This window comes from Melospiza georgiana, chromosome 33 (assembly GCF_028018845.1).
Source record: "Melospiza georgiana isolate bMelGeo1 chromosome 33, bMelGeo1.pri, whole genome shotgun sequence".
Classification (NCBI taxonomy): Eukaryota; Metazoa; Chordata; class Aves; order Passeriformes; family Passerellidae; genus Melospiza; species Melospiza georgiana.
In genome coordinates, this window is record NC_080462.1 from 952,265 (window position 1) to 967,528 (window position 15,264).

At 60.7% G+C, this 15,264-nt stretch overlaps 1 protein-coding gene across 1 annotated transcript; it reads left to right on the top strand.

Annotated features, from left to right (window-relative positions):
- The first annotated feature begins 658 nt into the window (after positions 1-658).
- INSRR (insulin receptor related receptor) lies at positions 659-13,618 on the top strand. Its single transcript, XM_058042737.1, has 22 exons — positions 659-752; positions 2,541-3,092; positions 4,988-5,300; positions 5,398-5,540; positions 5,679-5,823; positions 5,907-6,121; positions 6,191-6,317; positions 6,416-6,654; positions 6,742-6,909; positions 7,016-7,205; positions 7,330-7,371; positions 7,454-7,719; positions 7,832-7,968; positions 8,491-8,656; positions 9,804-9,912; positions 10,028-10,098; positions 10,862-11,091; positions 11,170-11,280; positions 11,388-11,547; positions 12,887-13,016; positions 13,100-13,234; positions 13,348-13,618. The coding sequence occupies exons 1-22, from the start codon at positions 659-661 to the stop codon at positions 13,616-13,618; spliced, it is 4,014 nt and encodes a 1,337-aa protein (XP_057898720.1).
- Positions 13,619-15,264: the final 1,646 nt, after the last annotated feature.

A 15,264-nucleotide genomic window follows, 5' to 3' on the forward strand; every position in this document is an offset into this window, starting at 1 on the left:
AGGCACTGCCAGCTCCAGTTCTGTGGTGTTGGGGGGGTCACTGGGGCATCAGCACCCCGCTCCTGCCCTCCTCCCTGCTTTGTCCTAATGAGAAAAATAAATGTCACCTCCTCCTCCTCCTCCTCCTCCTCCTCCTCTTGTCCTGCTTCTCCTTCCCCTTGAGGGCGGCTCGTCGCAGCCAGGCAGGTGCTGAGTGCCCGCAGCTTCCCCCCCCTCACTGCAGGGCTGCTCTTCTGTGGGGACCCCAAAATTCTCCCGGCACCCCCCGATTCACCCTGCCAGGCACAGCGACCCTTAAATTGTCCCTTCTGTGCTATTCCATGAGTTTCTGGCTGCTTTCCCGGTGTCAGAACCACTCGGAACCTCCCTCTCCGCCTGGGGAAACTGAGGCACGGAGGCAGCTCTTCCTTCCCACCCACTCGGGCGCGGGGGGGAGGGCGCGCTGTTTTTTTTTTTTCCCCCTCCTCCCCTTCTCTATTTCCCAAACATGCCCTGGCCCTGGCCCTGAGAGTTGTCAGGCTAAATATTTTGTGTGCGGCAGCCGAAAACAAAAGTGAAGGGGCCGCAGGCTCCGGGCAGGGCTCCCCCCGGTATCCCGGCGCTCCCCGGGCACCGGACACGGACACGGCGAGCGGGATCGGGACGGGCCCGTTCGAGGATGGGGCCGGGGCCGCTGCGTGCCCCGAGGCTGGGGGTGATGCTGCTGCTCCTTGGCCACCTCCCGGTGCCCCCCGTGTGGGCGCCCTCGGAAAGTGAGTGCTTTTGGTGGGGGGGGTTTCGGGGTGGGGGGCTGCCTGTGCTCGGGGGTCTGCAAGGGATAAACTCCGAGGTGAAGTTTTTGGGGTGTTCCCTGTCTGGGTTTGCCCCACAATGATGCAGACGCCCGGTTTTGGGGGCTCCCTACAGCTGGGGTGGGATGAGGGGAGTGGAGAGGGGGGCTTGGGCAGAGATGGGAGCCTCAGCCCCTCAGCGGGATGTGGGACATTGTCACAGCTCCCTGAGCAGCTGCTGGGGTGGGAAAGGTTGGGGAGGGGGCAGCCGTGGGTCCTGGGCCTCATGGCCGCAGCAGGGTCTGTTTGTCCTGCCTTCCCCTCTGCCTGCCACCCGTGCCTCAGTTTCCCCAGTCACCGAGGGGCTGTGGGAGCGATGGAGGAAGAGGATGAAGCACCCAAGGGACACAGGGTGCTGTGCCTGCTCCCACTGGGACCCCTGCCCTCTGTCTGTGCTCCCAGGGGACCCCCTCACCTTACAGGGGGGACTTTGAAGGGTCAGGGAGGTGATGGTGGCACTGGGGACCCCCTCCCCTTACAGGGGGATTTGCAGAGTCAGGGGGGTGATGGTGGCAGTGGGGTCAGGGCTGCAGGGGGACAGAGGGACCCTCAGAGGAGGGGACAGGGCTGGCAGTGAGGGGCTGAACATGGGGTGAGGGGCTAGGGGCAGCTGCCAGAGCCATGGTGCCCATGGGGTCACGGTGCCCATGGGGTCATGGTGCCCATGAGGGGGAAATCACCACTGGGCATGAGGTCACAAGGACATGGCCATGAGCCTGGGCTGGTAGCAGGCAGATGAGGGGTGAACCACGCACCTGATCCCTTCCAGGACCTGGCACTGGTTTCTGGCTGGGGATGATGTCCATGAAGCTCTGTGCTTGGTCTGGCTCTTGCATCCCTGCCAGGATCAGGAAGCAGGAGGTGCTGGGGCTCCATTTCTGGGTGGAAAAGCCCCAGGACAGCCAATGTGGGGCTGGAGCCGTGCCACATGGACACCTGTGGTGGCCTTGTGTGCCCCATTACCTGTCTGGGCAAGAGGGCGAGTTAATGGGGACAACCTTGCTGGAGCTGCCACTCCCTGGGTAACCATGAGCGAGGACACCCACGAGCACCCAGCAACTTGGGGAAGGAGAAAATCCATCTGCACCCCCAGACAGCTTCCCCCAGGGTTGGGATGTGATCCCTGCCCCATGTCAGCCTGCCAGGCCTCACTGGAGCTGCCACTCCCTGGGTAACTGTGAGTGGGGAGATCGGTGAGCACCCAGCAACTTGGGGAAGGAGAAAATCCATCTGCACCCCCAGATAGCTTCCCCCAGGGTTGGGACATGATCCCTGCCCCATGTCAGCCCCATGTCAGCCTGCCAGGCCTCACTGGAGCTGCCACTCCCTGGGTAACTGTGAGTCGGGAGATCTGTGAGCGCCCACAGCTCCCCACAAACTGGGGAAGGGGAAAAGCCATCTGCACCCTCAGACAGCTTCCCCCAGGGCTGGGACGTGACTGTGGGGCTGACAAGGGGCAGGGCAGCCTGCCAGGCCTCGTTAGCATCACTGCTGACGGACGTGCCATGCCCTGGAGAGCCGGCTGCTGCCAGAGCTGCTCACATCTCCAGCTCCAGCCACGCTTGACAGGCAGCACCAGGATATTAAACCCGCCCTGAGCATCCCCTGGGGGATCCATGGGTGGGGGTTTGGGGGTGTGGTGGTGTGGGAGTGGGGGATCTGTCCCATCCTTGCTGCCACCCACGGGGTCCCCCCTCTCGCCACCCCCAGTCTGCGGCAGCATGGACATCCGCCACGACGTGTCCCAGCTGCGGAAGCTGGAGAACTGCTCCATCATCGAGGGCAACCTGCAGATCCTGCTGATGTTCACCACGGGCGCCGAGGACTTCCGCGGCCTCAGCTTCCCCCGGCTGCTGATGATCACGGAGTACCTGCTGCTGTTCCGCGTCTACGGGCTGGAGAGCCTGCGCGACCTCTTCCCCAACCTCTCGGTCATCCGCGGCACCAACCTCTTCTTCAGCTACGCCTTGGTCATCTTCGAGATGCCGCACCTGCGGGACGTGGGGCTGCACAGCCTGGGCCACGTCCTGCGCGGCTCGGTGCGCATCGAGCGCAACCAGGAGCTCTGCCACCTCTCCACCATCGACTGGGGGCTGCTGCTGCCCGACGGTGGGGACAGCACCTACATCGTGGGCAATAAGTTGGCTGAAGAGTGTGCTGATGTCTGCCCGGGCATCCTGGACGTGGAGAAGCCGTGCGTGCAGACCAGTGTTAATGGACAGCTGGATTATCGCTGCTGGACCTCCAGCTACTGCCAGAAAGGTGGGTGGCGCTGCCACGGGGGTCTGGTCGTGCTGCTTTTTTGGGGTGGTGCTGGTTTGTGGGGTGAACTGGGAGGGTGCTGGTGGTGTGGTTGTGGTTCCTCTGCTGCCGGGAGTGTGCTGTGCAGGCTGCACGGTGGGGTAACCAGATCCGTGCTGTATCATCCTCGGAGGAGAGGCCAGCTCCTTGCTGCTGTGTTTTCCCAGTGCTGAGGTAAATACAGGCCCCTCCTGAGCTCGTTTTCTGTAAACAGGAGAGCTGGTAATGAAATATGTACTATAAACACAGATCCTTATCTGGGCTGCAAGCTCAGCTGTGGGCCTGGCCTGGCTGCACTGGGCAGAGGGGGTTCAGCATGGGCTGAGCCCCACCTTGTCCATCTGTCTGTCCTGCTGTCCCTCCATGCAGCCCCTCATCCACCCATCAGCCCACCTGCCCGGCCAGCCTCACTCATCACATGGCTGTCCGTCCATCCATCCATCCATCCATCCATCCATCCATCCATCCATCCATCCATCCCTTTGGTCACCCTTCCATCAGTGCTGCCATGCCTCCATCCACTCCTCCATCAACCCATCCCTACCTCCCTGTATCCCTGTATCCTTCCCTTGCTCCCTCCATTCTTGCATTCTCACATCCCAGCATCCCTCCTTCTGTCCCTGCATCCTTCCTTCTGTCCTTGCATCACATTCCTCCCTGCATCCCACCATCCCTCCCTCTGTCCCTGCATTCCTCCATCACTGCATCCATCCCCACATCCCTCCCTCCCTGCATCCCTTCATCCCACCATCCCTCCCTCCATTCCCACATTCCTCCATAACTAAATCCATCTGCACATCCCTCCCTGCATCCCTTCATCCTTCCCTCCAACTCTGCATTCCTCCATCACCAAATCCATCCCCACACCCTTCCCTATATCACTTCATCCCACCATCCCACCATCCATCCATCATCCATCATCCATCCATCCATCCATCCATCCATCCATCTATCCATCCATCCATCATCCATCCATCCATCCATCCATCCATCCATCCATCATCCATCCATCCATCCATCCATCCATCCCATCCATCCATCCATCCATCCATCCCTGCATTCCTCCATCACTGAATCCATCCCCACGTCCCCTTATCCCTCCCTGCATCTCTTCATCCCTTCATCCCACCATCCATCATCCATCCATCCATCCATCCATCCATCCATCCATCCATCCATCCCTTCATCCCACCATCCATCATCCATCCATCCATCCATCCCCGCATTCCTCCATTCCCGCATTCCTCCATTCCTCCATCACTGAATCCATCCCCACATCCCCACATCCCCTCATCCCTCCCTGCATCCCTCCATCCATCCATCCATCCGTCCATCCATCCATCCATCCATCCATCCATCCATCCATCCATCCCACCATCCATCCATCCCACCATCCCTGCATCCATCCATCCATCATCCATCCATCCATCCATCCATCCATCCATCCATCCATCCATCCATCCCTGCATTCCTCCATCACTGAATCCATCCCCACATCCCCTCATCCCTCCCTGCATCTCTTCATCCCTCCATCCATCCATCCATCCATCCATCCATCCATCCATCCATCCCATCCATCCATCCATCCATCCCCACATCCCCACATCCCTTCATCCCTCCCTGCCTCCATCCATCCCTGCATCCATCCATCCATCCATCCATCCATCCATCCATCCATCCATCCATCCCACCATCCCTCCCTCCATCTCTCCACCCCACCCTCACTCCCCTTTTCCCCCACCCCTGGAGGATGCCACCAGCCCCCCAACCCCTTCCCCCTCTCTCCTCTCCCCCCAATCCCAATCCCAATCCCTGCAGCCCGTTCCCCATGCCCACATGCCCATCTCCCCTCTCAGTGTGCCCATGCGGGGCAGGCTCAGCATGCACGGCCGCGGGCGAGTGCTGCCACCCCGAGTGCCTGGGGGGCTGCGGCCGCCCCCACGACCGCCGGGCCTGCGTCGCCTGCCGCCACTTCCACTTCAACGGGCACTGCCTGCCCTCGTGCCCGCCCCGCACCTACGAGTACGAGGGCTGGCGCTGCGTCACGGCCGAGTACTGCGCCAGCCTGCGCAAGGTCTCCCACGACCCCCGCGACGCCTCCAAGTTCGTCATCCACCAGCGGCAGTGCCTGTCCGAGTGTCCCTCGGGCTACAGCAGGAACGAGAGCAGGTGGGGATGTCCCCGGTGCCCTGGCACACCCCGGTGCCCTGGCGGGGTGGTGGCACGCTGGCCGGCTCTCATCCTGTCCCTGTCGCCCTGCCCGCAGCATGTTCTGCCACAAGTGCGAGGGGCTGTGTCCCAAGGAGTGCAAGGTGGGCACCAAGACCATCGACTCGATGCAGGCGGCGCAGGAGCTGGGGGGCTGCACCCTCATCGAGGGCAACCTCATCCTCAACATCCGCCGGGGCTGTGAGTGCCAGAGCTGGCCCTGCCAGACCCACCCTGGGTGGGAGAGCTGCTGGGGAGGGCAGGGGGTGTTTTGCCTTGCAGGGTGAGTTAATGGGGAGGTGCTCCTCTCCATGAGCTCACACAGTGTGTCATTCCCAGACAACCTGGCCTCGGAGCTGCAGAGCAGCCTGGGGCTCATTGAGACCATCACGGGCTTCCTGAAGATCAAACATTCCTTTGCCCTCGTCTCCTTGTCCTTCTTCAAGAACCTAAAACTGATCCGTGGTGACTCCATGGTGGATGGGTGAGGATAGTGTGGGTTTGGGGGGTAACTGTGGCCCTGAAGGTGCCCTCGCCCACTGCCTCCACCCACATCTCCTCCGCCAGGAATTACACCCTGTACGTCCTGGACAACCAGAACCTGCAGCAGCTCTGGGACTGGAGCCACCACATCCTCTCCATCCCCGTGGGCAAGATGTACTTTGCATTCAACCCCAAGCTGTGCCTGGCCGAGATCTATCGCATGGAGGAGGTGACGGGCACCAAGGGCCGGCAGAACAAGGCGGAGATCAACCCCCGCACCAACGGGGACAGGGCGTCCTGTGAGTACGGGGATGGGGACGAGCAGCAGTGCCACGAGCCTCTGCCTGAGCCCTGCCTCCTCCCCGCAGGCAAGACCCAGACCCTGCGCTTCATCTCCAACGTCACCGAGTCCGACCGCATCTTCCTCAAGTGGGAGCGGTACCGGCCCCCCGAGTACCGCGACCTCCTCAGCTTCATCGTCTACTACAAGGAGTCGTAAGTGCTCCTCTTGTCCCGCTTGGTGGAGCACTTGGGAATGCCCTTGTGGTGTCCTCTGTCCCTGCTGGACCCTCCCTGATGCCCGGTGTGGACAGACCCTTCCAGAACGTGTCGGAGTACGTGGGGCAGGACGCCTGTGGGGCCCAGAGCTGGAACGTGCTGGACGTGGACCTGCCGCTGAGCAGCGAGCAGGAACCAGGGGTGACGCTGCTCAACCTCCGTCCCTGGACCCAGTACGCCATCTTCGTGCGCGCCATCACCCTCACCACGGCCGAGGAAGGGCGCAACTACGGGGCCCAGAGCGAGGTGGTTTACATCCGCACCATGCCGGCGGGTAAGGGGCTGGCACGGGGCTGGCGATGCCCACGGTGGACCCACCCCACCCCTACAGGAATGACTGACCACCCCTGTGTCCTCCCAGCCCCGACGGTGCCCCGGGACGTCATCTCCATGTCCAACTCTTCCTCCCACATCGTGGTGCGTTGGAAGCCGCCCACGCAACGCAACGGCAACATCATCTACTACCTGGTGCTGTGGCAGCAGCTGGCTGAGGACATGGAGCTCTACATCAACGACTACTGCCACAAAGGTGAGGCCACGCCGGCCAGGGGCAGCACAGCAGCCGAGGACACCAGCAGAACAAGGGTGGTGCTGCTGAGCCAGGCGCTGCCAGCCCTGCCCGTTGCTGCCCACAGGCCTGAAGCTGCCCACCAGCAGCGCAGACACGCGTTTCGGGTTTGGGGACGGCCCCGAGGGGGAGCAGGACGCGGAGGAGAGGTGCTGCCCCTGCCGCCCCACTGACGGGCAGCTGCGCATGGAGGGCGAGGCCGAGTCCTTCCAGAAGAAGTTTGAGAACTTCCTCCACAATTCCATCACCATCCCCAGGTGCCATCTGGGGGGGTTCCCTGCTTTGGGGGGCTCCCTCAAGCTGGGTGCGTGGGTCTGCCTGGGTGGGGGGGTCCCGTGGCTGCTCCTGGCAGACCCTTTAACTGATTTCCCGCTGTCTCAGGCCACCCTGGAAGGTGACATCCATCAATAAGAACCCACAGAGGTGAGCTGGGGGTTCTCCCCAATTTTGGGGGACAACCTCAGGGCTTCAACTCCCCATCACATCCTGTCCCCGTGTCCTGCAGGACCCCAAAGCAGCGCAGGGACGTGGTGGCCGTCACACCTGCAGCCAACACCTCCTCAGCAGAGCCACTGGCCCCAAGCCGCCCCGGAGGCGAGCCCAAGCCTGACTTCCAGATCTTTGAGGACAAGGTGGTGCGAGACCGGGCGGTGCTGTCGCGGCTGCGCCACTTCACCGAGTACCGCATCGACATCCACGCCTGCAACCACGCCGCGCACACCGTGGGCTGCAGCGCCGCCACCTTCGTCTTCGCCAGGACCATGCCCGAGCGTGCGTGCCCAGCCCTCCAAACCCCACCCTGGCCATGCTGGGGTGTTGTTGAGATGAGGTTGGGGTCCAGGGGGTGCCCCCAGGAGCTGATTCCTTCTGTGCCTCTCTGCAGTGCAAGCTGACAACATTCCTGGCAACGTGACGTGGGAGCCGGCTGGCAAGAACAGTGTCCTGCTGCGCTGGGAGGAGCCCAGGAACCCCAATGGGCTCATCCTCAAGTATGAGATCAAGTACAGCCGAGAGACTGAGGTGAGAACCCCCTGTGGCATCCCCTGCCCAGCCCTGCCAGGTCTGGTTATAGGGGCACAGCACCCGTTCTATCTCCATCTCCATCCCATCCCATCTCATGCCATGCCATTGATCTCACTCTATCCCATCCCATTGATCCCATTCCATTGATCCTATCCCATTGATCCCATCCCCATCCCATGCCATCCCATGCCATTCCATCTCCATCCCATCCCATCTCCATCCCATCCCCATCCCATCCCATCCCATCCCATCCCATCCCATCCCATCCCATCCCATCCCATCCCATCCCATCCCATCCCATCCCATCCCATCCCATCCCATCCCATCCCATCCATCCCCATCCCCATCCCCATCCCCATCCCCATCCCCATCCCCATCCCCATCCCCATCCCCATCCCCATCCCCATCTCCATCTCCATCTCCATCTCCATCTCCATCTCCATCCTATCCCTCTCCCAAGCCTCACACATGGCTGGGGGGGATCAATCCCCTTTGCCACCCCCCCGTTGTCCCCTCCAGGAGGTCACCACTGTTGTCTGTGTCTCACGCCACCGCTACTCCAAGTATGGGGGTGTCCACCTGGCTCTGCTCCAGCCAGGGAATTACTCAGCCAAGGTCAGGGCCACCTCACTGGCTGGCAACGGCTCCTGGACAGGGCTGGTCAAGTTTTACATCCTGGGGCCAGGTACCTGCAGGGGACACGGGGACATCAGCAGGGACCTTGGTGGGCAGGGAGGGGGCAGCTGTGGGGTCGGGGAGCTGGGGCGCACTGGGGAATTGGGCTGTGCTGCTGGGATGGACCTGTGGGGTCAGGGGATGCTGCTGGAGGTGGGAGTTGTTGCTGGACTGGGAAGCTGAGGGATTGAGGGATGATCCCGGCCTGAGACACTGGAGCATCACAGAGTCACAAAATCGTTTGGGTTGCAAGAGGCCTCCAAGTCCAAATGTTCCCTCAGCACTGCCAAGGCTGTCTCTAACTGGTGTCCCCAAGTGCCACATCCATACCTCTGTCAAATCCCCTCAGGGACAAAATCTTCACCAGTGCCCTGCACAGCCTGCTCCAATTCTTTCCAGTTTCCCCCAATATCCAATCTAAACCTCCCCTGGCACAACCTGAGGCCACTTCCTCTGCTCCTCTCCCTGTTCCCTGGGAGCAGAGCCTGACCCTCCTGGCTGTCCCCTCCTGTCAGGAGCTGTGCAGAGCCACAAGGTCCCCCCTGAGCCTCCTTTTCTCCAGGATGAGCCCCCCCATCTCTCTCAGGTGCTCCTGGTGCTCCAGACCCCTCCCCAGTTCTGATCCTTCTCTGGCCACATTCCACCCCCCCTTTCTTGTCATGTGGGGTCCAAAACTGACCCCAGGATTTGAGGTCCCTCAACAGTGCCCAGCACTCACTTTCTTCTCAGCTCTCCCTTGGGTACTAATGGATTTATAGAAATTTTTTTATTGTCTCTTATGGCAGAATCAGTTCTAGTTGGGTTTTGGCCCTTCTAACTTTCATTCCTGTCCTGAGCTCCCTCAGATCCTCCTGAACTTTCCGCCCCCTCTTCCAAAAATCAGAACCTCTCCTTTCTCCCTGAGTTCCAGCCAAAAACCTCTGCTCAGCCAGGCTGGTCTTCTTCCCATCCTTCATCCAAGGATGCTGCTGGGTTGAGGAACTTGGGAGATTGGGGAGTTGGACACTGGGACAAAAAGGTTGAGGGATGCTCTGGGACAGGGGTCTGAGCGTGCTGCTGGTCTGGGGAGCTGGAGGCTCCCCCTCTCCATCCTGGCGGTGGGACAGGTGTCCCATGTGATCTGGGGACCCTGATCCATGGGCACCTGCTCCCGGCAGCCGAGGAAGAGTCCAGCAGCTTCTACGTGCTGCTCACCGTCACGCCCGTGGTGCTCATGGTGCTCATCTCCTGCCTGGCCGTCTTTGTCTTCTTCTACAACAAGAAGAGGTAATAACGACCCCCCTGCCCCCCTTGGGGCTGGGCTGGGCTGGGGTCTGGCCAAACCAGGCCTGGGCAGGGTTGGGGGGAGGCAGCAGCTTCGAGCCCTGCCCACCCCTGGCAGGAACCACGACGGGTACCCCAGCGGGACGCTCTACGCCTCCGTCAACCCCGAGTACTTCAGCGCCTCGGACAGTACGTGGGGACATGGGGACAGACAGGGGCCACCCCAAAGGGCCACTGAGCCCTTTCTGTGCTGGGGTCACGCTGGAGGGGATGGGGAAGGGATGGGGTGAGAATGGGATGGGATGGAGATGAGTGTGGGAGTGGGGATGGAGTGGAGATGATGGGAATGGAGATGGGGGTGAGAATGGAGATGGGGATGGGGATGGGATGGCGATGAGAATGGGATGAAGATCAAGATAGGAATGGAGGTGGGAATGGTAATGGGATGGGGATGGGGACAGGGAGGATGATGGTGATGGAATGGAGATGATGGGATGGAGATGGAATGGGAATGGGAATGGGAACGGCAAGGGGATGGGGACAGGGAGGAGGATGGTGATGGAATGGGAATGGGAATGAGAATGGGATGAAAATCAAGATGGGAATGGGGACAGGGAGGAAGATGGTGGTGGGATGGAATGGGAATGGAAATGGGAAAGGGAATGGCAGGGGGATGGGGACAGGGAGGAGGATGGTGATGGAATGGGAATGGGAGTGGGAATGGGATGAAGATCAAGATGGGGATCGGAAAGGGAATGGCAGGGGGATGGGGACAGGGAGGAAGATGGTGATGAGCTGGAGATGGGAATGAGAAATGGATGGAGATGAGGATGAAGATGGAGACAAGGATGAGAATGGGACGGAGATGGGAGTGGGGATAGGGACTAGGATGGTGATGCAGATGGGGTCAGTCACAGCGATGGGGACGGGCCGATCCCCACTCACCCCACAGTGTACATGCCTGATGAGTGGGAGGTGTCCCGGGAGAAGATCACAGTGATCCGGGAGCTGGGACAGGGCTCCTTTGGGATGGTGTATGAGGGGGTGGCGCTGGGGCTGGTCACGGAGGGAGAGGAGACCAAGGTGGCCCTGAAGACAGTCAACGAGCTGGCCACCATGCGGGAGCGCATCGAGTTCCTCAACGAGGCCTCCGTCATGAAAGCCTTCAAGTGCCACCACGTGGTAGGTGGGCAGCTGAGGGGGAGGGAGGGGACACAGAGGGTCTGGCCACTGACACGCCAGCCCTCTTTGTCCCTGCAGGTCCGTCTGCTCGGCGTGGTATCCCAGGGCCAGCCAGCTTTGGTCATCATGGAGCTGATGACGCGTGGTGACCTGAAGAGCTACCTGCGCTCACTCAGGCCTGAAGCCGAGGTGAGGAGCTGGTCGGGTGCCAGGACAATGATGAAGGGACACTCACCCTGTGTCCAGGGCGGTCCTGGCGTGCCTCTGCTCCATCTCTGAGTGTGTGCACGGTGCAGAACAACCCCGGGCTGCCTCCACCGTCGCTGAAGGACATGATCCAGATGGCGGGGGAGATCGCCGACGGCATGGCCTACCTCAGCGCCAACAAGTTCGTGCACCGGGACCTGGCTGCCCGCAACTGCATGGTGTCCGAGGACTTCACCGTCAAGATTGGAGGTGGGTGTTGGAAATGGGCAGAAAATTCTCAAATTTTGTGTCCAGTTCTGGGCCCCTCAGTTTGGGAAGGGTGTTGGGATGCTTGAGTGCGACCAGAAGAGGCGATGAGGCTGGAGAAGGGCTGGGAACACAAACCCTGTGAGGAACGACTGAGGGAGCTGGGGATGTTTAGCCTGGAGAAAAGACTCAGGAGTGACCTCATCACTCTCTCCAACTTCTTGAAAAATGGTTGTAGTCAGGTGGGGTTGGGCTCTTTCTCCAGGAACTGACAGAACCAGCGGACACAGCCTTAAGCTTCACCAAGGGTTGGATATCAGGAAATAGTTTTTTACAGAAAGAGTGATAAAGTTCTGGAATGGCTGCCCAGGGAGGTGGTAGAGTCACCATCTCTGGGTGTGTTAAACACAGCCTGGATGTGGCACTGAGTGCCATGGTCTGGTTGAGGTGTTGGGGCTGGGTTGGACTCGATGATCTTGAAGGTCTCTTCCAACCACTGAAGGAGCTGGGGGTGCTCAGCCTGGAGAAAAGAGATTCAGAGGTGACCTTGTCACTCTCTAGAACTCCCTGAAAGGTGGCTGTGGCCAGGTGGGCTTGGGCTCTTTTCCAGGAGCCAGTGGACACAGCCTTGAGCTTCACCAAGGGCTGGATATCAGGAAAAAGTTTCTCATGTAAAGAGTGATAAAGTTCTGGAATGTTCTGCCCAGGGAGGTGGTAGAGTCACCATCCCTGGATGTGTTTAAAGCAAACCTGGATGTGGCACTGGGTGCCATGGTCTGGTTGAGGTGTTGGGGCTGGGTTGGACTCGATGATCTTGAAGGTCTCTTCCACCCCAGTGATTCTATGAATTCCGTGAGAAGACTTGTATTGTGTGTATCTCTATACAAATCTTGAGATAAGATAAAATACTAACTTAGAAATACCATGGAATAAGACAGACATTGTTGAGAGAAAAATTGAACTAGAAACAAGTTTCAAAAGATAGCCTTACAAAAAAGACTAGATACTTTAGAGAAATAAAATCATGAAAGATGCGTTGTAGCAGGACCCACAAAGAGTAATTTTAGATGATTAGCTGTAAGGCATTTACAGCATGGTGTACCTAAAGCTGATAGGCCAAGAAACACTTAGAGTGTGTTGTAATTAAGAAATCATTAGCTTTCTGATTGTGATGGCATGAATTATAACATCTGTATTGTCTCACCCAAAATAGAACCAAAGTTTTTAAAACACCTCTCAGCTGCCCCATCCCTGGCTCAGCCAAGGGCAGCAGTGGGCGAGCAGTGGCGGTGCCAGCCCTGTCTCCTTCCTCCTCCTCCTCCTCCTCTTCCTCCTCCGCCAGATTTCGGCATGACCCGGGATATCTACGAGACGGATTATTACCGCAAGGGGGGCAAGGGGCTGCTCCCCGTGCGCTGGATGTCCCCCGAGGCGCTCAAGGACGGCATCTTCAACACCCAGTCTGACGTCTGGTGGGTGCTGGGCTGGTGGGCACAGCCGGGCGGGGGTGGGATATTTGGGGATCCCCCAGGCTGAGCAGAGACGCTCCGGGCAGGTCCTTCGGGGTGGTGCTGTGGGAGATCGCCACGCTGGCCGAGCAGCCCTACCAGGGCATGTCCAACGAGCAGGTGCTGCGCTTTGTCATGGACAACGGCGTCCTGGAGCGGCCTGAGAACTGCCCCGACGAGCTGTGAGTGCTGGGCACAGCCCCGTCCTGCTGTGCAAGGGCAAATCCTGCTCTCTGCAGCGCTGGGGAGGCTGTGGGAGCCCCCCAAAGCCAGCGGGCGCCCCCTCTCTCCGCAGCCACGAGCTGATGTGCCTGTGCTGGCAGCAGAACCCGCGCCAGCGCCCCTCCTTCGTCCAGCTGCTGGAGCGCATCAAGGACCACATGGCGCCTGCTTTCCGCACCCTCTCCTTCTTCTACAGCGCCGAGAACGGCCATCACGGCTCGGGGGAGCCCTCCAGCACCGAGACAGATGCGTGGCCCGAGGAGGATGAGCCCCCCGCATCCCCCCTGCCCGCACGCAGGGACCGCAGCCCAGGGCAGCTCCCCAACGGGACAGCCCCGCTCTGACCCCGGGCTGTGCTCGGGCCCCGCTGGACTCTGCACCCCAAACCCTTCTCCAGCCACCCCCCGCTTGCTGGGACCCCCCACCCTGCATTATTTATTGCTTCCAAGGAGCGGGGGTGCCTTGGGAGGAGGAGGGTGGCAGCAAGGCAAGGATGTTCCGTGGGATGCTTTTCCCCCTGGAAATAAATTGGGGGTGCTCCGAGTCAGGGGGCTGCTGGTTGGGAGGAGAACACCCATTTTTCCTTTTTTTGGGGGGGGGGGTGGGATAATGTGGGTATGGGAATGGGTAGCAGGGTTTGATATTTGGGGTCCCCCATCAATCTGCTCCCCAGGTCAGCAACCCCAGTGATCCCCACGCCTTTCCCGGGTGGGGAAACTGAGTCACGGCGCTCAGACAAGCCTGAGGTTGCCCTGATGTCTCTTCCCAGAGGCCACGCCGGCCCACGGCAGGGGCATCACTGCCCGATGGGAGCTCGAATAAAGGCGATGAAGCTCAGCTGCAGCAGTGCCTGCCTTGGGGGGGTCGCAGGGGGGCGGCACAAGGGGCTTCCCACTCCCCACCCCCCCCATCCCCAGCCCCATCTGCGTCCTGTGGCTTTGCCCTGCGGTGCCCAAACCGGGGGCGTTTCTAGAGAAAAACGTCAAAGCAGCGGAATTTAGGAGGATGTGGCAACAGCTCCGCCGGGGAGGGGGGTGCTGGGGTGTCCAGCGAGGCCCCACGGGAGGTGACCCCAAAGGAATCGGGGTCCCCTGGGTGCCTCTGATGGGGATGAGCCTTGTGGGGGAAAGGTGCGGGGCTGAGAATGTGCGGAACTCAGCGCTGGGATGAGCCACCCCCCGACGGGCTTCCCAGCGAGATCGGGGACAAAACAAGACCGGGTGGGGATGGGGAACCGTGTCCTGTCCTGTCCCACCTCGGGGAGGAGGATGAGGCGCGTCCTGGTCGGAGGGGACAGTTGGGGACAGGGCCACTGTGCCACCAAGCGTGTCCCCACCTCCAGCATCTCTGCACTTCCGAGGTGCTGGGGAGAGCTTGATCCAGGCAAAGCCACCACGCCCGGAGATTTGGGGGCTGTGACAGCTCGGGGGACAGTAGGTGGCCCTGGGGATGGTGATAAGCTCTGTCCTTTGTGCTGCGGCCCGCCCTGAGCCAGGTCCTGCAGCGGGTGTGGTGTGTGTGTGTGTGTAAACGGGAATTTTGGGGGTTTGGTGGCAATTTTGGGGGTTTGGAGAGATGGATCCGCTTGGTGGGGCTGGGGGTGCCGGTGTAGGGTGCCAGTGAGCGGGGAGGGTGGCGGCAGGGCATGGGCTGGGCACGGGCAGGGCACAGACAGGGAACGGGCAGGGAATGAGCAGGGCACGGGCAGGGCATAGACGGGCTCCATGGTCGGTGCCAGCGTGAGGAATCCCCCTCTCCCGGCTCGGAGCCTTCCCGGTGCCGGTGAATCACGGCCGGGGGTGTCTCGGGCCGGGCCGGGGGCGGTGCCGGTGCCGGCCCCTCCCGGGAGGCCGGTCCGTGTTGTTGCTTTTAAAGCCCCGCACGGCCCCGTGCTCGGGCTGCCGGGCAAGTGCGAGGGAGGGCGGCACCGGCAGCACCGGCACCAGAACCGGCACCGGGAGCCAGGACGGGCAGCACCGGGACCAGAACC